A 24,635-nucleotide genomic window follows, 5' to 3' on the forward strand; every position below is an offset into this window, starting at 1 on the left:
CAAATGTTTTTTTGTTTGTATTATCTTTTTAACGGGTCTAATGTATTATTTTCTCCTACATTAATTTCACATTTCTACAAACTTCAAAGTGTTTCCTTTCAAATGGTATCAAGTATATGCATATCCTTGCTTTAGGTCCTGAGATTCAGGCAGTTAGATTTGGGTGTCATTTTAGGATAACATCTTTTTTAAACGGTACGATCCTTAAAGAACCGCTCTTGTGTTCCCCCAAATCCTAATGAGTTAATTGTTACATGATTCATTTAATCGGGTAATAATTAAACCTAGTTAGTTGATTAGATAAATAAATCACCAGATTAATGAAAGAAAGTAAAGTCACGACAATAGAGATCCTATTAAATAATTGTAATTCCCAAGTCTATGGTTTAATTCCAAATTTCAATTCATCAAACGTCATGGTTTTAGGACACTCCTTTTCCTTTGTGACTGCTGACTCGAGTAGCCCTCCCCTTATGCTCTGGCAGCCTGAGCCAACGATAAAAATTATTTGGTGAGGAGAGAAGCAAAAGGCATCTGCAGTCTTGGACGCTGTTGGCCTTATGGTTAAATCCAACCTTCAGACGATATTAAATAGCCACTGTTTTGTCAGAGAAAAAGAGAAAACCACATCCACAATGCCAGTTAACGAACTGCCCGGTAATAACCCCGAGAGTGAAAGGTAAGTTGAGATCGTGTTGTAATTGTCAGAAGAACTATGATTACTCATTGAGTCAGTAGCCACAGAGGCCTAGCTAACTGTAACGTTTACTTAGATAGCATAACTTGTTTACTGTTTTTACAGTTGATATTATGTAAGTCAGTGGAACAATATTGTGCTGAACTGCCTTTATCTCAAAGTTGGCTATATTTAGCTGTAATCGAAGTCTGTATAATTTGTTATTAAAGTTGGTTGGGGTTTATTTCGAACAAATTGTCATTTAGCAGTACGCTAACGTGTTAACGTTAGGTAGCTAGTTAGGTTACCAGCTAATGCTAACTAGCCAACTCGTTCTTTAACTAGCTACCTTTGGCTTTGTCAATGCACTGTTTAACGCTAATTGCTTCCTTTGCGATGCATTAATAAACCAACAAACGTTAGCCACGGCAACATGTTTTCACAATAATGTTGGGATAATTGGAGTGACACCTTATTTCGTCGAATGTTCTGGAAGACGTCTGTCGACGTTAGGAGCTAGAAACGTAGTGACAGTGCGTTTTAAGCAATAGTCACACAGCCAGTTAGCTAACGTTAGTTAGCTATTACTAGCCATTGCGGCAAATATGTAGCTTCAACACTTGTAGCTTCTCACCTGCAGGTATCAATATATATGTGCACTCACATATGTTTGGCCAATAAAAACCCTTGACGACTTGACTAGGTCGACAATATACTTTCGAGCTAGGTAACATGAGTGACAACTAGTTAACTTGCCTATTGGCGCAGTTCCCAGTCAGTACTTGTCTAAAAACTAAAGTACACGATGTGCAGTCTAAAAGTAGGTTATTTAGCTAAGGAACAGCAGTGTACCCGTCGTACACTATCAGAATTGACATCCCTTCTCATCTGTGTGAATTAAAATTAGTATAGACCAATAAAACCCTTGCCCTAATACAAGTAGGCTCACCATGGAGTATTTTCCATTGATTATTCTCAATAGTTGCAAATCGTCATGATTAGCCTCGACAGTCTGAGTTCTCACTAAGTACAGCTACTGTTGACTGGTGTAGTATGGTTATAATATTCTATCAGTATGGACACAGCACTATTTGCACGTTTTGGTCAAGTCTGTACCCAATGTGTGTGAAATGCTGTTATGGTTTGTTGTATGGGTGGGGCATTGAGCAGCTGTCTGTTACTAGAGGAAGAGGGCTCTTGAAACTTAGTCCCCAGCATCACCATTTAAGTGCTTTGAGTACAGGTTGCAAGGTGTCCATAACTGCCCCAAAATCATTCCCCTTTGTCCAAATATCTCATATATTTTTCTGCCAGGCAGTATTTTTCCACATCAGATTCATTCAACTGGTAAACGCTGTTATGCAAGTGGTGGGGACTCATCTCCCACCTGACTAAGCCAGCTGTCAAGTTAAGGTGCTTCATGAATGGTTTGTGTCTGGGGATTTTGAGGAATATTGTGAATGGCGTAGAATAGAAGTGCAGTTGAATCTGTGAGAACAATTTACAGGTGGAATGTGAACGGCCAGGGATTTTACATAAGGATGCTAGTTGGATATTATTTGCAATTATCTGGTCAGGTTGTTTCCAAAGCCTTTGGAATATCACTGTTACTCTGATTTTGAGCTCCAAGGTTGACAATGGTTCTTACTTTGCTTTCACATGTCTGCTCCACATATAACACTGGAGTGGCGTTTGCGTATGAGAGTCTGTGAACAGTAACACCACCGCTAATGGGTTATGGGTTTTGTTCCGGCTCGGAGAATAGACCTACTCTCAGCTCTGCTAGCGCAACCCCAACAGAAAAGCTTATTATGGACAAGATCACACTGTTGTGGCTTAGGCAAAATGGCTGATCAGTGCAGTCGGTAATCTGGCACATGTCTTAGTGATGTAAGAGGTTGGCCTTTTTTGTCACTAGTGCAGACTTGAATTAGGTTAAGAACTCCACCTTTTTTTGCCACCCTCATTTAGCCCGGGTAGCTGAAATTGTTCTCAGTATTTTTCCATTAATGTTGTTTCCCGAAATGATGCCGACAGCGGCACTCGTCTCTTCCCCCATAGGCTACTCCCACTGTGACAGTTCACTCTGCTTAATCAGTGATATATCAACAGGGAATCAGTCACCATGGCAGCCATCTCTGACAACCAAGCTGAGTGAAGGCAGTCATTTTGTTTATTGAATCATCACCAGGGACTGAAACTAACATTTTGGTCCACTAGCCACTGTGGGAGGTAGATTTGTTTTTACCAGCTGTAATTGTTTTTGCTATATTTACCCCCGAAAACCACATACGGATGAGCATGCTTTGAAATGTTTCTAAAACAATGCATGTATTAATAGTCAGAAGTGATGTGGTACAGTGCCTTCTGAAAGTATTCACACCCCTTGACTTTTTCCAAATGTTGTGTTCGACTGAATTTTGAATTGATTAAATAATGTTGTCACTGGCCTACACACACTACCCCATAATGTCAAAGTGGAATTATCTTTTTAGAAATGTATACTGAAGAAAAATATAAATGCAACATGTGAAGTGTTGGTCCCATGTTTCATGAGCTGAAATAAAATATCCCAGAAATGTTCCATAAGCACAGAAAGCTTATTTCTCTCAATTTGTGCACAAATTTGTTTACATCCCTGTTAGTGAGAATTTCTCTTTTGCAAAGATAATCTTCTATCCACCTGACTGTTGTGGCATATCAAGAAGCTGATTAAAACCTCTCTGGGGTATGTGGGACGCTAGCATCCCACTCGACAACAGCCAGTGAAATTGCAGTACGCCAAATTCAAAACAGAAATCTCATAATTAAAATTCCTCAAACATACAAGTATTATACACCATTTAAAGATAAACTTCTTGTTAATCCAGCCACAGTGTCTGATTTCAAAAAGGCTTTACGGCGAAAGCATACCATATGATTATGTTAGGTCAGCACCTAGTCACACAAAAACATACAGCCATTTTCCAGCCAAAGAGAGGAGTCACAGAAAGCAGAAATAGGGATAGAATTAATCACTAACATTTGATGATCTTCATCAGATGGCACTCATAGGACTTCATGTTACACAATACATGTATGTTTTGTTCGATGACGTTCATATTTATATCCAAAAATCTCAGTTTACATTGGCGCGTTATGTTCAGTAATGTTTTGCCTCTAAAAAACATTCGGTGATTTTGCAGAGAGCCACATCAATTTACAGAAATACTCATAAACTTTGATGAAAGATACAAGTGTTCTGCATAGGATTATAGATACACTGCTCCTTAATGCAACCGCTGTGTCAGATTTCAAGCAAGATTTACGGTGAAAGCACACCATGCGATAATCAGAGTACAGCGCTCAGCCACCAAAACAAGCCATACAGATACCCACCATGTTGTGGAGTCAACAAAAGTCAGAAATAGCATTATAAATATTCACTTACCTTTGATCTTCATCGGAATGCACTCCCAGGAATCCCAGTTCCACAATAAATGTTAGTTTTGTTTTCGATAAAGTCCATATTTATGTCCAAATACCTCCTTTTCTGTTCCCAATGCAAAAGGCGCATGCACTAAGTTTAGACAAAGTCAAAAAAGTTGCATTACAGTTTGATTCTATACATCGTTTGACATGTTTCTACAATCTTTAGGATGTTTTTATCATAAATCTTCAATAATATTCCAACCGGACAATTCCTTTGTCTTTAGAAATGAAAAGGAACTCAGCTCGCTCTCACGGCTGCGCGCGTGACTTAGCTCATTGCATTCTGCCAGACACCTGGTTCAAACAGCTGTAATTCTCTCCCCATTCACAGTAGAAGCATGAAACAATCTTCTAAAGACGGTTGCCATCTAGTGGAAGCCTTAGGAAGTGCAATATGACCCCACAGACACTGTATATTGGATTGGCAATCACTTGAAAAACTACAAACCTCAGATTTCCCACTTCCTGGTTGGATTTTTCTCATGTTTTTGCCTGCCATATGAGTTCTGTTATACTCACAGACATCATTCAAACAGTTTTAGAAACTTCAGAGTGTTTTCTATCCATATCTCTGCATATCCTAGCTTCTGGGCCTGAGTAGCAGGTAGTTTACTCTGGGCACGCTTTTCAACCGGACGTGAAAATACTGCCTCCTACCCCAAAGAAGTTAAACATCATGATCATTACACAGGTGCACCTTGTGCTGGAGACAAAAGGCCGCAGTTTTGTCACACAACACAATGCCACAGATGTCAAGTTTTGAGGGAGCGTGCAATTACCATGCTGAGTGCAGGAATGTCCACCAGAGCTGTTGCCAGATAATTGAATGTTCATTTCTCTACCATAAGCCGCCTTCAATGTCATTTTAGATAATTTGGCAGTACGTCCAATCGTCCTCACAACCGCAGACCACGTGCAACCAGGCCAGCCCAGGACCGCCACATCCGTCTTCTTCACCTACAGGATCTTCTTGGACCAGACACACGGACAGCTGATGAAACTGTGGGTTTGCACAACTGAAGAATTTCTATACAGACTGTCAGAAACGGTCTCGGGGAAGCTCATCTGCGTGCTCGTCGTCCTCACCAGGTTGTTGACTTCACTGCAGTTCTGCGTCGTAAACCGACTTGAGGGAAAATGCTCACCTTCGATGGCCATTGGCACACTGGAGAAGTGTGCTTTTCACCGGTGGATCCTGGTTTCAACTGTACCGGGCAGATGGTGTCATGTGGGCTAGTGGTTTGCTGATGTCAAATTGTGAAAAGAGTGCCCCATGGTGGCGATGGTGTTTTGGTATGGGCTGGCATAACCACGGACAATGAATACAATTGCAATTTATTGATGGTAATTTGAATGAAGAGATGCCATGACGAGATCCTGAGCCCCATTGTCTTGCCATTCATCCGCCATCAACTCATGTTTCTGCATAATGCATGTCGCAAGGATCTGTAAACAATTCCTGGAAGCTGAAAATGTCCCGGTTATTCCATAGCCTGCATACTCACCAGACGTGTCACCCATTGAGCATGTTTGGGATGCTTTGGATCGACGTGTACGACAGCGTGTTCCATTACCCGCCAATATTCAGCAACTTCACACCGCCATTGAGGAGTGGGACAACATTCCACAATCAACAGCCTGTTCAACTCTGAAGGAGATGTCACGCTGCATGACTCAAATGGTAGTCACACAAGCCGCTGACTGGTTTTCTGATCCACACCCTTATCTTTTTTTTTAAGGTGTCTGTGACAAACAGATGCATATCTGTATTCCCAGTCATGTGAAAGCCATAGATTAGGGCCTAATGAATCTACTTGTATTGACTGATTTCCTTTATATGAACTTAGTGAAATCTTTGAAATTGTTGCGTTTTTGTTCAGTGTAAAATGAAAATCTGTAATGTCTTGAGTGTATAAGTAAGTAACTCCTTTTATGTTAAGCCTAAATAAGTTCAGGAGTAATGTGCTTAACCACCCAGAGTTGATTGACACACCGGTTGATTTCGTGTTTGACCCTCATTGCCATTTTATGAATGTGTTATTCAATGCGTTTCTATGGGCTTTAGTAATAAAGGCCAAAATCAATATTTTATCAATTTAAAAATATATTTCTGATACCGAAAGGGGCCCTAAAATCAAATACCTAAATGATCCATTGTATGACCATTTTTAAAACAATTCCATATGTCAGCTTAGCAACCCCCTTCCCCCAAAGACATTAAATATCCCTTTGAGCATGGTAAAGTTATTAATTACACCCAGTCACTACTAAGATACTGGTGTCCTTCCTAACTCAGTTGCCGGAGAGAAAGGAAACCGTTCTGGGATTTCACCATGAGCCCAATAGTGACTTTAGAACACTGAGTTTAATGGCTGTGATAGAACTGAGGATCAACAACATTGTACTTACTCCACAATACTAAGCTAAATGACAGCTGGGGGGGCCTGTACAGAAAAAGAATATTCCATAACATTGATCCGGTTTGCAATAAGGCACTAAACTGCATCAAATTTGGTAAAGAATTTAACTTTGTCCTGAATTTGGCTGCATCATGTTATGGGTATGCTTGTCCTCGGCAAAGACTAGGGATTTTTTTTTGGGGGGGGGGATAAAAATAAACTGAATAGAGCACAGGGAAAACCAGGTTGTCTGCTTTCCAACACACTGGGAGACATTCATCTTTCAGCAGGACAATAACCTAAAATACAAGGCCAAATATACACTGGAGTTGCTTACTAAGATGATATTTGAATGTTCCTGAGTGGCCTCGTTACAGCTTTGACTTAAATCATATTGAAAATCTATGGCAATGGTTGTCTAACAATGATCAACAACCTACTTGACAGAGCTTGAAGAATTTTATAAAGAATGTACAACAATGCTGTTTTCACTTTGCTTCTTAATATAAAGTCACAAGGGAAAGGGGGATACCTAGTCAGTTGTACAACTGAATGCATTCAACTGAAATGTCTCACGCATTTAACCCAACTAAACTCTGCAAAAAAAGAAACGTCCTGTCACTGTCAACTGCGTTTATTTTCAGCAAACTTAACATGTAAATATTTGTATGAACATAAGATTCAACAACTGAGACCTACACTGAACAAGTTCCACAGACATGCGACTAACTGAAATTGAATGTGCCCCTGAACAAAGGGGTGGGGGGCGGGGGGGCTCAAAAGTAACAGTCAGTATATGGTGTGGCCACCAGCTGCATTAAGTACTGCAGTTCATCTCCTCCTCATGGACTGCACCAGATTCTCGTGGATTGCCAGTTCTTAATGTGAGATGTTACCCCACTCTTCCACCAAGGTACATGCAAGAACCTGGACATTTCTGGGGGGAATGGCCCTAGCCCTCACCCTCCGATCCAACAGGTCCCAGACGTGCTCAATGGGATTGAGATCCGGGCTCTTCGCTGGCCATGGCAGAACACTAACGTTCCTGTCTTGCAGGAAATCACTCACATAACGAGCAGTATGGCTGGTGGCATTGTCATGCTGGACGGTCATGTCAGGATGAGCCTGCAGGAAGTGTACCACATGAGGGAGGAGGATGTCTTCTCTGTAACGCGCAGTGTTGACATTTCCTGCAATGACAACAAGCTCAGTCCGATGATGCTGTGACACACCGCCCCCAGACCATGACAGACCCTCCACCTCCAAATCGATCCTGCTCCAAAGTACAGGCCTCGGTGTAACGCACATTCCTTCGACGATAAACGCGAATCCGACCATCACACCTGGTGAGACTAAACCGCAGCTCGTCAGTGAAGCGCCAATAGATGATGGTGTTGCCGGTGATGTCTGGTGAGGACCTGCCTTACAACAGGCCTACAAGCCCTCAGTCCAGCCTCTTTCAGCCTTTTGCGGACAGTCTGAGCACTGATGGAGGGATTGTGTGTTCCTGGTGTAACTTGGGCAGTTGTTGTTGCCATCCTGTACCTGTCCCACAGGTATGATGTTGGGATGTACTGATCCTGTGCAGATGTTACACGTGGTCTGCCACTGTGAGGACGATCAGTCTGTCCTGTCTTCCTGTAGCGCTGTCTTAGGCATCTCACAGTACGGACATTGCAATTTATTGCCCTGGCCACATCTGCAGTCCTTATGCCTCCTTGCAGTATGGTAAGGCACGTTCACACAGATGTGCAGGGACCCTGGGCATCTTTCTTTTGGTGTTTTTTAGAGTCAGTAGAAAGGCGTCTTTAGTGTCCTACGTTTTCATAACTGTGACCTTAATTGCCTACAGTCCAAGCTGTTAGTGTCTTAACGACTGTTCCACAGGTGCATGTTCATTTAATTGTTTATGGTTAATTGAACAAGCATGGGAAACAGTGTTTAAACCCTTTACAATGAAAATATGTGAAGTTATTAGGATTTTTATGAATTATCTTTGAAAGACCGGGTCCTGAAAAAGGGACCTTTCTTTTTTTGCTGACTTTAGAAAGGTGTGGGGGCTGCCTTATTTGACATCCACGTCATTGGTGCCCGGGAACAGTGGGTAGTTAACGGGGGCAGAACAACATATTTTTACCTTGTCATCTCAGGGATTTGATCCAGCAACCTTTTGGTTACTGACCCAACGCTCCACTAGCATTATATAATTACACTATTAGTTTGTGTTTCTTACATCTGCAAACGGCTAGTTTCTTAGAGTTGAGCCTAAGTTGTTAGCTGCTAATGCTAGTCGATAGCTAGCCGGCTGAATAGCTAGCAAATAAATGTACTGAGTCAGAGCAAACGTAACTAGCTATACAGCCTGATAATACCAGTGATGGTGTAGACCTAAATCAGCATGTGCAACCGTATCTTCTAAATCAAAGAGGAATATGCGAAGCATGAGTATGTTAGCTGCTTCATGTAGCTAACAGAACATTCAATGTAGCCAAAGATTATAGATTCACCTAGTCAACACTTTGGTTCTTACCCTGTCACAATAACTCCTCCCTGGTATTTTCATTCGTTGTCATGTCAAACTCTGTATTCGAAGTGCCCGCTATTATATTCTAACTATAGAATTAAAATAATCATTCTATTTCCATGATTCAAATCGGAATTGCAACATTTGGTTAAGAATAAGGCCTAGATTGTTTGCCCAAGTCATGCAGCCCTACGTGGCAGTGTGGAAATGATTTCAAATGAGCACAAGAAATGGATAAATGCAAAAAACTATATGGTTTTATACGGTTCAATTCAATCAAAATGGAGAAAGACCCATTGAAATCACTTAGAATGTGTTGCCACCCTAGGTTCACGCAGAACTTTCATTATTGAAATAACGCCATACTGTCCAATTTCTTTTAAACACAGTGATATTATATTTCGGCCATATCGCCAGCCCTAGACTTGGGTGTGAATACGATATTTCTTTATTTCATTGTCAATAAATTTGGAAACATTTATAAAAACATGTTTTCACTTCGTCATTATGGGGTATTGTGTAGATGGGTGAGAATTAATTGAATCCATTTTGAATTCAGGCTGTCACAACAAAGTGCGGAATAAGTCAGAATATATTCATACCCCTTGAAGATACTATACATTGCTCAATGTAAAAGTTGTATGACTCCTTTAGTAATAATGGCTCTGTTCTTCTTCTGTGTTCTCCAACACCTCCAGTCAGAGGCGGTGTTCCCGCTGTTGCAGTAACCCCTGTCCGGGGCCTCTGTGGTGTTCCTGATGCCCCTCGCCCACCCCTGAAGATCCCAGGTGGGCGAGGAAATGACCAGCGGGATCGCAATCTTTCAGCTAAGCTATTCTACTCTGTGAGTCCACTCTCCTTCACATCCTCTGGCATTAGGATACCTACCTGTGTCAAACCTCTCTTCGTACCTGCTCATTTCTAAAAAAAGAAATCTTGCAGGATGCTCGGTTGCTGGTTCTTGAGGAGCCTCCACCCATCAACGGCAGAGTGCGTTTCCTGCTCTTTGAGCCCCGTCGCTCAGTGGGCAAGCACTGTGTCTGGAGGGGGGCGCTGAAAGGGAGGAACATCTACATCGAGATCCCCCCTGGAGCTCTGCCTGAGGGCAGCAAAGACAGGTCAGTGATCCAATGCAACCTCTTGTGTCCTCTGGTTTCCTACATTGTCCTTTTCAGCTCATTTATCACCTGATTTACTTAAAGGAAAATCCACCCAAAACAACTCATTCCTTTTAGTTAATTAACACTAATATGTGAGAACAATATTTTGTGAACAATGGTTTCATTTTGGCGGTATAATAAGGTTGGTAGCAACGTGGTAAATTATTGTGGGAATCTGTTGCAGCTCAAGTCGACTACAAAATCCACAATGCAATGCTCTATTTATGGGCTGGCTAGGTAGCTAGCTAGAAAATGTAGCTACACACAATAATCCCAAAGATAATATCAGCATGTAAAGTAGCTAGTTAGTGCCGTTTGTTTAGGCAATTTTACAGCTATCAATTTAGGAGTCAACAATCCCACCATGTTCAACCTGCAAATCGATGTGCCTCAGTGGAGTCCAACATTCACAAGTACATATACTTTTGAGGAGATGGGGTAACGTTGCCCATGCTACGTCAATGGGCCTTGTGGTGCATTCTGGGCGATTCTGGGACAAAGAGCGCTCTCCTTCAAGGAGTGAATGGGAGTCTTGGCCACAATCTAAAAAAACAACAACATTGGCACAAATTTTGTCAACAAGAAGTACAACATTACAAATCTTTTCAGAGATGTAAGATAACTATCTGTAACGTCGTATAGCTTTGGAATCGAGACATTTTGCAGGAAATAGGCACGTTTCTTGACATATACCCTCACTTTGAGAAGGGATTGTGTGGCGATTAGCTTAGCAACTTTGTGATGCAGCGTGACAACGTGAACGCGATTGGTAACCGCACCATACAATGCACCCTTGACTAAAGAGGCAGACATATAGGAACATTTGCTAGACCCTCTGTTAAATTAGTTTTCTCAAGGTAGGAATATCGCAAAAAAATATGATCAATGGCTCATTCGAGAGAAGGCATCCTCTCGAGTTATGACATCGGCCAGTATTGAAATCTGTCATGTATGATAGACGTTTTCGCAATCTAAAAGTCGTTTCCTATTAACTTTCAGTGTAATGAGAGCGACTTTATCGCAGTACTACATCATACCGGACGGATTTCTGCCAGCTTGAACGCCAATAACTCAGATACACATGAAATGACCCCAGGAATCTATAGAACATCTATGAGATGCACAAAAACAATATAACGTTCAAAACGGGTGACCCTTTAACAAAAGGCACATCTCGATAAGTGGTCCAGGTATCCTCATGAAATAGTGGGCATTTACTCTTTTCTCTATTGTTCCTCAAGCAAGCATGGAGGCCAATGACATCACCAATCCCCATTAGTCCAACTTGAATGTCCTACTCTTTCTGCAGTTGTCTAAAACCTTATTTTGTTCAAAATGTATTTTTTTTACCCTTTAGTGTGTTTTACTGTATTTATTTATACTTGGAATATTGCTTTACAACAGGAAACCTTTTTTTTTTTTATCGCTGGATGATGTCTTTTTAAATACTGTTTTTGTTGTCTTTAAACCAGTTTTAAATGGTTGTTTCATGCTAGAGGGACTCTTTCTATTGCACTGCCTTAATAGCTCATGATTTGCTTCCCTTCTCCAGTTTCGCTCTCCTGCTGGAGTTTGCGGAAGAGAAGCTGCAAGTTGACCATGTCTTCATCTGCTTCCATAAGAACCGAGATGACAGAGGTAAGTGTGTGTCCAGTCAACCCTTCTTTTTATACTTTCTTTTTTGTTATTAGTCTTCTCACACTACCTTTCTCTCGCTCCAGCATCTCTGCTGCGTACCTTCAGCTTCCTGGGCTTTGAGATTGTGAGACCAGGTCATCCCCTCGTCCCTACCCGTCCTGATGCTTTCTTCATGGCTTACAGCATCGAACGAGACTCCTCTGACGACGAATAACTGATCACACACAAGTTTGCTTTTTATGTACCCTTCCCCATCCCACTCTATCACTTAGGGAAAATGCATATTATCAAAACTCAGTAAGGTTGAGGTTTCCTGTGAAATTGTTTTTGTTTATTACCTTTGATGTGCTGTATTACAATGACATTTGCACTAGTGTGTAATGTTAAACCAGGAATGTACACATCTGGAAAATGTTTCCTCACCACTGTAGTAACTTCCATGTGTAGTGCTGATTTTCCCCCTCCCCCATCCACCACAATGATAATCTCTAGGATGTAATATATATGGTAATTTCCATGCTGCATACTCATGTAACTAGTTTTTTTCTGGCTATTTCAAGTTGATTTTCATGTTTAGTTTAAAAAAAAAAAGTGTGCATGAATTTTTTTGTTTTAGTTTTGATTCACTTGACTGAAATCTGCATGTAACAAGTGCGCGAATAAAAGTGCTCACCTTAACAAGTGGATTTTGATTTCTAGTTATGTTGATTGGATACAGTGCAGTGAAATATATAAAGAATTGTACAAGAAGTACAATTTTGGGATATGTAGACCAGAGGATTATACCAGTTGTAAAAGCATCATCTTTTAAAATTGATAGACAGTCTGTCAGTGTTGAATTTCACCTAGTGCACTGTAAGTTGATATTTTAAAATCATTACTGTGTGCTAATGGGGCTCCTTGGATCCATGAAAGGTTAAGTGCATATACACTGAGTATAGAAAACATTAAACACTTTTCAGTTTTTTTTTATTTAACCTTTAAGTAGGCAAGTCAGTTAAGAACAAATTCTTATTTACAATGACGGCCTACACTTTCCATGACGTAGACTGACCAGGTGAAAGCTTTGACCCCTTATTTATGTCAATTGTTAAATTCACTTCAATCAGTGTAGATGAAGGGGTGGGGACGGGTTAAAGAAGGATTTGTGTCAAGGACTGCAACGCTGCAGTGTTTTTCATGTTCAGTCTTCTGTGTGTCAAGAATGGTCCACCACCCAAAGGACAGCCAACTTGACAACTATGGGAAGCATTGGAGTCAACATGGGCCAGCATCCCTGTGGAATGCTTTTGACACATTGTAGAGTCCATGCCCTGACAAATTGAGGCTGTTCTGAGGTCAAAAGGTGGTGCAACTGAATATTAGGAAGGTGTACATTTGATTAGCTTTAATTTGGGCTTTTTGATATGGTTAATATCCTTGGAAAACCCTTTAATGGAAAAAAAAAAAAAGCTAACCTTTTATGTGTTCTAGATACATGAAGGTTTAGTCATCCACATTTTACATTAGAGGATCAGTGAAGCAGTGAACTTTAACATATTTGAAATATGAGTATTGCTGTGAATAATGACAACTTCCAGTCCACTGTGGTCTAGTCTTAGTCGTGCGTTGGTCCTCATCACAGTCCCGGAGTCAACGAAGGAGAGGTACTGCAGACACGGTAAGCATTCCCAATCCAGACTGCGCTGGTCCTGAATCAGCCCTATCTCTACCAGCTTCAGCAACAGAAGGGCCTGCTTGACTGACAGTCAGTTGTGCAGAGTGAAAGGTCCAGTGGGATTTAGCCTGAAGAGCTTAGTACGTGGACCCCAGAGCAGAGCCTGCAGGATCCAAACTACGTCTGCTATTTGTAGCCCATTACACCTATCCTGAAGCCAAGAGACAAGCTCGAGAAGCCATGGTAGATATGGGGAGTTCTAGGTGGCATCATCTGAACTCTGTGTCTGCTGAGAGGTAGCATTGTCAGGGTGGTAAAGGCAGTACTCTAGCAATGCTCAGAACTGAGACTATGGATGGAGCAGCATGAACAGGCTGAGAGTAAGCTTATGGATCAACACCACATGAGAGGCTCCCCAATTTTTCCATAGGGTCTGAATCACTCCCTTTGTCTTTGCTTTTTCATACTCTAAGAACTCTTCACTTCTTCCACTTTCTCCTGCTTTATATGCCACATTGCCCACTTTCTCCTGCTTTATATGCCACTGTGCCCACTTTCTCCAGCCCTTATATGCCACAGTGCCCGGCGTTGATTGTACTTTTTTTAATAATTTGCCTTTCCTGCTGTTTCCTCTCCCTGTTTTCACCCCTTGGCCGTACCAGTAAGAAGCGCTGTGCCCTCACGCAGGTGGCTGCGTTGCTGCACAGGTGTTGCAACCCCAAGGCCAACTGTAGCAGCAGAATACTCACTTGCCTCTCATAGACTAGTAGTTCAAAGCTCTGCAGGACCCTTACCTCTTGTATAAAGTCTTCCAAAGTAGCCTCTGGTTGGTATATCTCTCCAGGGTTGGGGAGTCCGTTACACTTAAGGGATTACAAAAAACGGTAACTGTGATTGGTTACGTTACCAGCAAAAATATTGTAATTAGATTAGAAACTTGTGAAAAACTAGATGATTACTTCAAGGATTACGTTTAAATTCAGAAATTATTTTTGAGAAAAATATGACACTTCTCTGTTTTCTCACTGACATTCAAATCAGCATTTAAAAAAGGCGCAAATTGAATTTTGTTCCACCTGAGCGTGTCTGACCACAAATCAGAGACCTCTACAGTATGATGACACACCAAATGTGTTTGATGGATCGCGGGAAAAGAGCAGGAATAGGCTTTGGTAGGCTACAGTCCAAGCTATGTCTTCCAATGGTGCGAATGCTGTTGGCATCCAAAGATGATCTAACTTGAATAAACGCTTGGAGGTAAGGATGAGAGTAGTGGTGTAGTCTACCGCGATACGGATATCAATTATTATTGATATCTACAAAGCGCATTGATGTGAATCACACTGCTGCGATCTTATTTAGCTAATTGCGATTTACGTATTGTGGTTGTTGTGAATTCAAGAAGTTTACGCTGCCTATCAATCATTGTTTTTGAAACCAGTGGACTGCCATTGACAAATGCGTTCTTGCATAGTGCAGATCCCAGCCTATGGAATAAAAGTGTGGCTTTATTGCTCAATCTAATTCATGCTGATAATTATTTTTATCCATAGGTCTAATGGACACATGCTCAAACTAGCACACTTTTGATAAACTTAAATGGGCAATCTGTGGTTGCTACATCCATTTTTGGACTTAGAAATGATATATATTAATGTACAAATATAATTTAAGCATATTATTATATGTAGTAGAAAGCAATGAGTTAGAAGAAGCCTACACATCCAACCCATAATGTAAAATTGAACATCTATATATGGCCAGCTATGTAAACTTTAACATTGATTTATCCTGCAATAGATGTCCTTCAACTGGTAACATACATTGTTGTCGTCTTCTAATGCCTTTTAAGGGGAAAGTAATCTAAAAGTAACTGAATGTAATCAGCATAGGTGGGCCCAAGTCATTGTTTTACAAGTCACATGTAAATCTTAAGTCTTAGCACCCAAGTCAAGACCGACAAGTATCAAGTCAAGAATCAAGTCCTAAACTTTGAGTTTTGAGTCCTAAACAAGTCATAATGTGCACTTCACCAAATGTAGTACCATTTCATATTTTTAACAAGAGTAATACTTAGTATATTACATTTATGCAAATCATGAATGCTTTTAAAAATATCTATATTTATTACTTTCCAAATAAATGTTATATTTTAATGGAAATACATGGGTAGCCATGAGAAAGACCCCCCCAATAGTGATCAACTATCAAGGATTGCTATTGGGCACAATAGAGCAATGTAGGCTTGTACACAATTGCCCAACCTTAACACACACACACACACACACACACACACACACCACACACTCTGTATGTGGTTACAGTAGGCTAACGCATGTCAATGGTTTTAGGAACAGCAGTAACATCAGGCAGGATTTAGGCTACCAACTGCCTGGCCAGCTGTAGCTCAATATTGGGTGCAATGATCACGTTCCCACACTGACTGACTGTGTGGAGGCTCATTGATTTAACGTTACGTTATTTACGTTAGCCTACACCCCATTATTTCTATTTCTACTTTACACTTTCTTCCACTACAAATCTACCATTCCAGTGTTTTACTTGCTATATTGTATTTACTTTGCCACCATGGCCTTTTTTGCCTTTACCTCCCTTATCTCACCTCATTTGCTCACATTGTATATAGACTTATTTTTCTACTGTATTATTGACTGTATGTTTGTTTTACTCCATGTGTAACTCTGTGTTGTTGTATGTGTCGAACTGCTTTGCTTTATCTTGGCCAGGTCGCAATTGTAAATGAGAACTTGTTCTCAACTTGCCTACCTGGTTAAATAAAGGTTAAATAAAATAAAATAAATGCTACACTAGCAAAGTTATAAATTATATAGCTGTCGGCTATATTAGTCACGACTTACCGTTCTTTGTGCAGCTTCAAATGTCAAACAAAGTTGGAAATTGCTACGCCTCCATCTGTAATTTTCTTCCCGCATGTTTTGCAAATTGCAATCCGTTTTTTGTAGATACAGCGTTGTCTTTATATCCGAAAATAATAATTTTGGGTATCATCTTTCCAAGGGCTCCATCTGAATTCACCCGCCGACGTTCCTCTGCACTATCACGTACAACTTTTTCTCAGCTGGCACAATTTGTTTGGCTGCTGTCCGATTCAAACTGTAATCCGTTAAATGAAGAGTTGATGCGGTGCACCCTTTTTTTAATAGCATCATTTTTAATATTTGGGTTTGGGGAGGGTTTCAAGTCAGGTCGAATCAAAAGGCTCAAGTCCAAGTTAAGTCACGAGTCATTGGTGTTAAAGTCGAGTTGCAAGTCATCATATTGTGACTCGAGTCTGACTCGAGTCCACACCTCTGGTACTAATCAGATAACGTTACTGAGTTTAGGTAATCCAAAAGTTATGTAACAATTTTGGACAGGTAACTAAGGGGAATACCTAGTCAGTTGTCCAAGCGAATGTATCTTCTACATTTAACCCAACCTCTCTGAATTAGAGAGGTGCAGGTGACTTCATTAATCAACATCCACAGCACCCAGGGGAACAGTGGGTTTACTGCCTTTCTCAGGGGCAGAACAACAGATTTTTACCTTGTCAGCTCAGGGATTTGATCCAGCAACCATTTGGTTACTGGCCCAACACTAACCACTAGGCTAGTGTTGGGCCAGTACGGATTACATTTAGAAAGTAACCTACCCAACCCTGAGTCTCTCTCAAAAGTCACTGTGTGTCCCGTGTGCAATAGTGAAACAACTGTAGGCCGGGACAACGCTGTCCTCAGATTTTTGTCTGCCTCAATTTGGTGATTCTGTCACAATGATCAGACTGTGAGGAGTCTGAAGTGATTTTGGTTTTGGTTCCAGGTTCTTTCTCCAGTGCTGGTCATGATGGGAAAGATACAATGACCTACTGGATGTTGACATGGGGCGACACTGAGGTAGGATGAGACGAGGGGGAAACTTCACTGTTTACCTGGGAATGAAACCAGAGAGAAAATATGAACATCCGAAAACCTTTCCTTTTGTAAACAAGTCGCATCAAAGTTGGTTGGCTTCTCTCAAAACAGCCTTTTCTAACCCATGGATGTTTGCTGTTGTCTTTGCAGTCTGTTGGGTTGCTCAACACCTGTTGGCAGTTCAGAGAAAGTGTATGTCACTGGGGTTTGAACATGTGAGTTAGGGGTTACCAAACTTGGCATAAGGGTGCAGATCATGACTGTGGCTTGAGGTAGAGCATAGAAATGCCACTTTTTTGTAATTATCTCCTATTTTTGATTGTGGCTGTTTGCTGTGTTTGCATTTTGCTTGATTTTTGCACTGTGCACATGACAAGTATGAATACTGTGTAGGCTATATATTATGAGTATAACCTATATATTATGAGTATAGCATCTTCCCTGGAAACGTTGGGGTATTCGGGCTGTAGGACAGTGAACCTGCTATCTGCATGGGCTGGTAGTTTTCACAGAACAGGAAATCTTTGAGCCGAAATGCACCAACTTATTCACTGGACTCTCTCATCAGGAGAACCCCAGCCTCCAGGTGCTGTGCCATATTTCTCAGGAACAGTAGGTGGCGATGCTGAATGCCTAGAGAAATATTCCCCTGATTGTAGAACTTCTGAAGAAATCGTGAAGCTGTTTGTCAGGTGTATCGAAGTTCAGTTGAGATAGGGGCTGCAAGTGGCGAGGGCTCTTCTGGACTGGTCTTTCTTCATCTCTCTCTACATGGGCCTGAGTGTCTGTGATGGGGACCGGCATGTAGAGAGTGTTGTCATAGTTTTGGTAACGGCAGGGTAGCAGGCACTGGGGAGATAGGACACAGATAGACCCCTGGTAGGGATAGAGTGCGAGCCAGCCTCATCTTGTGCACTGGTGGTGGGGTGGTGCTCTTTGAGAAAAATCTCTCACAGTAAGAGGGTACTGAGAGTTAGCGGTAAGTATAGAACAAGTCATCGTCAGAACAGAAACTTTCCAGAGAAATCATTGCCTAGTTTCACACTTTGACTCTCTATGATTATTGAAAACGTCTTCAGAATAAGGAAGAGAAAATACAGAAGAAGACTACTTAAGCAATACGGCCCAGGAGATGTGGTATATGGCCATTATAGTGCCTGAATACAACCATTAGCTATGGTATATTGGCCATATAGCACAAACTCTCGAGGTGCCTTATTGCTATAATGAACTGGTTACCAATGTAATCAGTAATTAGAACAGGACAAATACAGTTTAAGTCGGAAGTTTACATACACTTAGGTTGGAGTAATTAAAACTTGTTTTTCAACCACTCCACACATTTCTTGTTAACTAACTACAGATTTGGCAAGTCGGTTAGGACAACTACTTTGTGCATGACACAAGTAATTTTTCCAGCAATTGTTTACAGACAGATTATTTCACTTATAATTCACTGTATCATAATTCTAGTGGGTCAGAAGTTTACATACACTAAGTTGACTATGCCTTTAAACATCTTGGAAAATTCCCGAAAATGATGTCATGGCTTTAGAAGCTTCTGATAGGCTAATTGACATAATTTGAGTCAATTAGAGGTGTACCTGTGGATGTATTTCAAGGCCTACCTTCAAACTCAGTGCCTCTTTGTTTGACATCATGGGAAAATCTAAAGAAATCAGCCAAGACCTCAGAAAAAAAATTGTAGACCTCCACAAGTCTGGTTCATCCTTGGGAGCAATTTCCAAATGCCTGAAGGTACCACGTTCATCTGTACAAACAATAGTACGTGAGTATAAACACCATGGGACCACGCAACCGTCATACCGCTCAGGAAGGAGACGCGTTCTGTCTTCTAGAGATGAACGTACTTTGGTGCGAAAAGTGCAAATCAATCCCAGAACAACAGCAAAGGACCTTGTGAAGATGCTGGTGGAACAGGTACAAAAGTATCTATATCCACAGTAAAACGAGTCCTATATCGACATAACCTGAAAGGCCGCTCAGCAAGGAAGAAGCCACTGCCAGCCACTGCTTTCTGGAGAAATGTCCTCTGGTTTGATGAAACAAAAATAGAACTGTTTGGCCATAATGGCCATTGTTATGTTTGGAGGAAAAAGGGGGAGACTTGCAAGCAGAAGAACACCATCCCAACCGTGAAGCACGGGGTTGGCAGCATCATGTTGTGGGGGTGCTTTGCTGCAGGAGGGACTGGTGCACTTCACAAAATAGATCGCATCATGAGCAGGAAAATTATTGAAGCAACATCTCAAGACATCAGTCAGGAAGTTAAAGCTTGGTCGCAAATGGGTCTTCCAAATGGACAATGACCCCAAGCATACTTCCAAAGTTGTGGCAAAATGGCTTAAGGACAACAAAGCCAAGGTATTTGAGTGGCCATCACAAAAGCCCTGACCACGATCCTATAGAACATTTGTGGGCAGAACTGAAAATGCATGTGCAAGCAAGGAGGCCTACAAACCTGACTCATTTACTGTCAGGTGGAATGGGCCAAAGTTCACCCAACTTATTGTGGGAAGCTTGTGGAAGGCTACCCGAAATGTTTGACCAAAGTTAAACAATTTAAAGTCAATGCTACCAAATACTAATTGACTGTATGTAAACTTCTGACCCACTGGGAATGTGATGAAAGAAATAAAAGCTGAAATAAATCATTGTCTCTACTATTATTCTGACATTTCACATTCTTAAAATAAAGTGGTGATCCTAACTGACCTAAAACAGGTAATGTACTAGGATTAAATGTCAGGAATTGTGAAAAACTGACTTTAAATGTGTTTGGCTAAATTGTATGTAAACTTCAGACTTCAACTGTTTTGTCATACCTGCGGTATACGGTCTGTTGTAAACTGGGTGGTTCCAGCCCTGAATGCTGATTGGTTGACAGCAGTGGTATATCAGGCCGTATACCATGGGTATGACAAAACATTTCTTTTTACTGCTCTAATTACGCTGGTTACCAGTTAATAATAGCAATAAGGCACCTCGGGGATTTGTGATATATTGTCACGCCCTAACCTTAGAGATCCTTTTAATTCTCTATTTTGGTTAGGTCAGGGTGTGACTAGGGTGGGTACTCTATTTTTGTATTTCTATGTTGGCCTGATATGGTTCCCAATCAGAGGCAGCTGTATCTCGTTGTCTCTGATTGGGGATCATATTTAGGCAGCCTTTTCCCACCTGTTGTTTGTGGGATCTTATTTTTGAGTCAGTGCATGTAGCACCTCTGTCATCACGGTTTGTTGGTTGTTTCTTTTTTTTGTTGTTGGTTGTAAAGTTTCACAAAAATAAAATGTGGAACTCAGAGCACGCTGCGCCTTGGTCCTTCTCTACAGTCAATCGTGACCTATATGGCCAATATACCACAGCTAAGGGCTGTTTTCAGGCACTCCGCATTGCTGTGGTATATTGGCCGTATACCACCCCCCTCCTACCTTATTGCTTAAATATACCACAGCTTTCAGCTAATCAGCATTCAAGTTACACGTTTCATGGCTCAAATCACCCAGTTTATAATTAAGCATTAAGGCTCGAGGGGGTGTGGTATATGGCCAAAGCACCACGGCTAAGGGATGTTGTTAAAAAGGACGCAACGCGAAATGCCTGGACACAGACCTTAACCGTGGTATATTGGCCATATAACACAAACCCCCGGGGTGCCTTATTGCTATTATAAACTGGTTACCAATGTAATTAGAGCAGTAAAAATAAATGTTTTGTCATACCCGTGGTATACGGTCTGATATACCACAGCTGTCAGCCAATCAGCATTCAGGGCTTGACCCATCCAGTTTATAATGTCTCAAATACCACGGCTTTCAGACAATCAGCATCCAGGGCTTGAACTACCCGATTTATAATGAAAGAGATAAAACTGTTGTAGGTTATGTAGATTAAACATTTGACAGGAGCTGGTGTATTTAGTTGAGCTTGTGACAATGTTGTGGTTACAGCGGGCCTCTATCAGCATAGGTCTGGTTTTAGGTGTCACTTCCTTCAATTCATTTCACATGAGAAAAGGGAAGCAGGGCAAGAGAAGAAAGATAAATGAGAGGCAAAAATTAAATTGCTATTCATTTTTTAACTGGAAAAAGCAAATGACTAAAGAATTGATATCCTTTATCCATTTCATAATTGAAATCAATTGAATAATACAATTATATAGTGACTGATAAAGTAAGCTGGGTGTTGTACACACCATAGTGCTGGTGTATGGGACACTGGGGTGCATGGCAGTCAGTGGCTGCAGAGCACACGTCTGTGCAGGTTGAACCCTGGTGCTAATGGGGTCCCAATGGGCTAGAGACATTCCATCCAACTCCATATCTACACTGAAACCCACACTGGAACCCACACTGAAACCCACACTGAAACCCACACTGGAGCCTCACGAGTAGAGACTCCTAAACATATCCACACAAACACCCACATGCATACACACATTACACACACACAACTGTAATTCACAATCAGTCATTTATCTGCTACCCTTTGTCCTGCTGACTTAAAGTATGTGCATACTTAAAATAAGTGCATACAGTGCAGAAGCTGCATAGCGCTCCATGCAGTGTCTTGACAGTCTCTCTGAACCTTCAAATGCTTAAAATATGTGAGATTTAAAGCACCGTGTTTTAAAGCAGTGTTGCTGGGTTTTTGTCTTACCTGCACTGTTTGATAGGCAACACTCAGGGTCCACTCTGTCTCTCTGCTCTATGAGTTAGATCCATTACTGCACAATCCATTGCCTGGTCACTGTCTCTTTCACTCAGAATACCAGTCTGTCAAACTCTAATGGAACTCCAAGTCTGTAATATTATTGCTCAGGTTTGTATTAATAAACTCACTCACTCACTCACTCACTCACTCACTCACTCACTCACTCACTCACTCACTCACTCACTCAATTCAATTCAAGGGGCTTTATTGGCATGGGAAACACATGTTAACATTGCCAAAGCAAGTGAAGTAGATAATATACAAAAGTGAAATAAACAATTAAAATGTACAGTAAACATTACGTTCACAGAAGTGCCAAAATAATAAAGACATTACAAATGTCATATTATGTATATATACAGTGTTGTAACAATGTGCAAATGGTTAAAGTACAAAAGGGAAAATAAATCAACATAAATATGGGTTGTATTTACAATGGTGTTTGTTCTTCACTGGTTGCCCTTTTCTTGTGGCAACAGGTCACAAATCTTGCTGCTGTGATGGCACACTGTGGTATTTCACCCAGTAGATCTGGGAGTTTATCAAAATCGGGTTTATTTTTGAATTCTTTGTGGATCTGTGTAATCTGAGGGAAATATGTGTCTCTAATATGGTTGTACATTTGGCAGGAGGTTAGGATTTGCTGCTCAGTTTCCACCTCATTTTGTGGTCAATGTGCACATAGCCTGTCTTCTCTTGAGAGCCAGGTCTGCCTACAGCGGCCTTTCTCAATAGCAAGGCTATGCTCACTGAGTCTGTACATAGTCAAAGCTTTCCTTAAGTTGGGTCAGTCACATTGGTCAGGTATTCTGCTCTCTGTTTAGGGCCAAATAGCATTCTAGTTTGCTCTGTTTTTTTGTTAATTCTTTCCAATGTGTCAAGTAAATATCTTCTTGTTTTCTCATGATTTAGTTGGGTCTAATTGTGTTGCTGTCCTGGGGCTCTGTGGGTCTGTTTGTGTTTGTGAACAGAGCCCCAGGACCAGCTTGCTTAGGGGACTCTTCTCCAGGTTCGTCTCTCTGTAGGTGATGGCTTTGTTATGGAAGGTTTGGGAATCGCTTCCTTCTAGGTGGTTGTAGAATTTAACGTCTCTTTTCTGGATTTTCATAATTAGCAGGTATCGGTCTAATTCTGCTCTGCATGCATTATTTGGTGTTTTACATTGTACACGGAGGATATTTTTGCAGAATTCTGCATGCAGAGTCTCAATTTGGTGTTTGTCCCATTTTGTGAATTCTTGGTTGGTGAGCGGACCGCAGACCTCACAACCATAAAGGGCAATGAGTTCAATAACTGATTCACTCTCTCTCTCTCTACAAGAAAAGTAGTGTCTGTGGGATGGCATAGCAGTACTTATGCAGTAACCTCAACTACAAAATAAGGATGAACATCAAAAACAAACTCCCAACTTTACACACTCTTTTTTTTCTCTCACTCCCCTTTTTAGTTAGATCCATCACACACTTGGTCTCTGCCTCCATTGTACTTTGCCTTCTTCTTCTTCAATGTGCTTGCCCCCAGTTACTTTGGGATGCATCTGTTTTGACAAGCACGTGTGAATTCATGTTGTACACTGTACTCCCGTAAAGAATATTACTGTCTTTGTTTTATAAACAATTTAGCATAACAAAGTGTCTGATCTGTGTTGTTTTGTCAACTCTACAACTGTCTTATTGTATTTACCCTGATGTTCATTGTGCATAATGTTTATGATTGAGTGAATCCCTGCTTAGGTCTATGGTAGAGGATCATACCCACAAGGCCACTGGTCAGTCAGCCATTTCCATTTGTCATTGTGGTCACTCTAATTGATGTTCCTAGTAATGATGCAACATTTTGTGGGTGCTATAGATCTATTCATATTTCAGTACAGCCTGTCTTGGGTTGCAGAGTGTCTTTGACTTATCTCGGAGAACATCATTGAAGGTATCTGGCATGACTAACAGTCACTCTACTTGGACATTCAGTCCTTGGGAAGATGGGAGGTTGGACCTGTTATTGTTGAAGTGCAGAGAGGGATTAGAATTCATACAGGTATAACAATAGCACACTGTAAGCCTATTGGTTAGCATGAATAGGTTTAAACAAGCTTGTAAATGCAACTTTCTTAATTTGCAGTGGGCATTATTCCGAGAATGAATATCTGGTTCCATTATCTTTGTCATGCCCTGATCTGTTTCACCTGTTCTTGTGCTTGTCTCCACCCACCCCAGGTGTCGCTCATATTCCCCATTATCCCCTGTGTATTTATACCTGTGTTTTCTGTCTGTCTGTGCCAGTTTGTTTTGTTCGTTCAAACCTACCAGTGGTTTCCCTTGCACCTGTCTTTGCTATAGTCCCCGTTTTCTAGTTTCCTGGTTTTTGACCATTCCTGCCTGACTGCTGACCTGTACCTTTGCCTCTACTTTGGATTACCGACCTCTGCCTGACCTGACCCTGAG

The 24,635-nt window shown here is 41.2% G+C and overlaps 1 protein-coding gene across 1 annotated transcript; it reads left to right on the forward strand.

The window, feature by feature from the left end:
* The first annotated feature begins 519 nt into the window (after nucleotides 1-519).
* On the forward strand, nucleotides 520-12,245 carry oaz1a (ornithine decarboxylase antizyme 1a). The gene is given in 5 exon segments (NM_001142707.1): nucleotides 520-679; nucleotides 9,769-9,914; nucleotides 10,013-10,188; nucleotides 11,783-11,868; nucleotides 11,952-12,245. Coding segments are annotated over 5 exon segments (657 nt in total). The 5' UTR covers nucleotides 520-560; the 3' UTR covers nucleotides 12,083-12,245.
* Nucleotides 12,246-24,635: the final 12,390 nt, after the last annotated feature.

The sequence above is a fragment of the Salmo salar genome, chromosome 23 (genome assembly GCF_965601325.2).
Source record: "Salmo salar chromosome 23, fSalSal1, whole genome shotgun sequence".
In the NCBI taxonomy this organism is placed as follows: domain Eukaryota; kingdom Metazoa; phylum Chordata; class Actinopteri; order Salmoniformes; family Salmonidae; genus Salmo; species Salmo salar.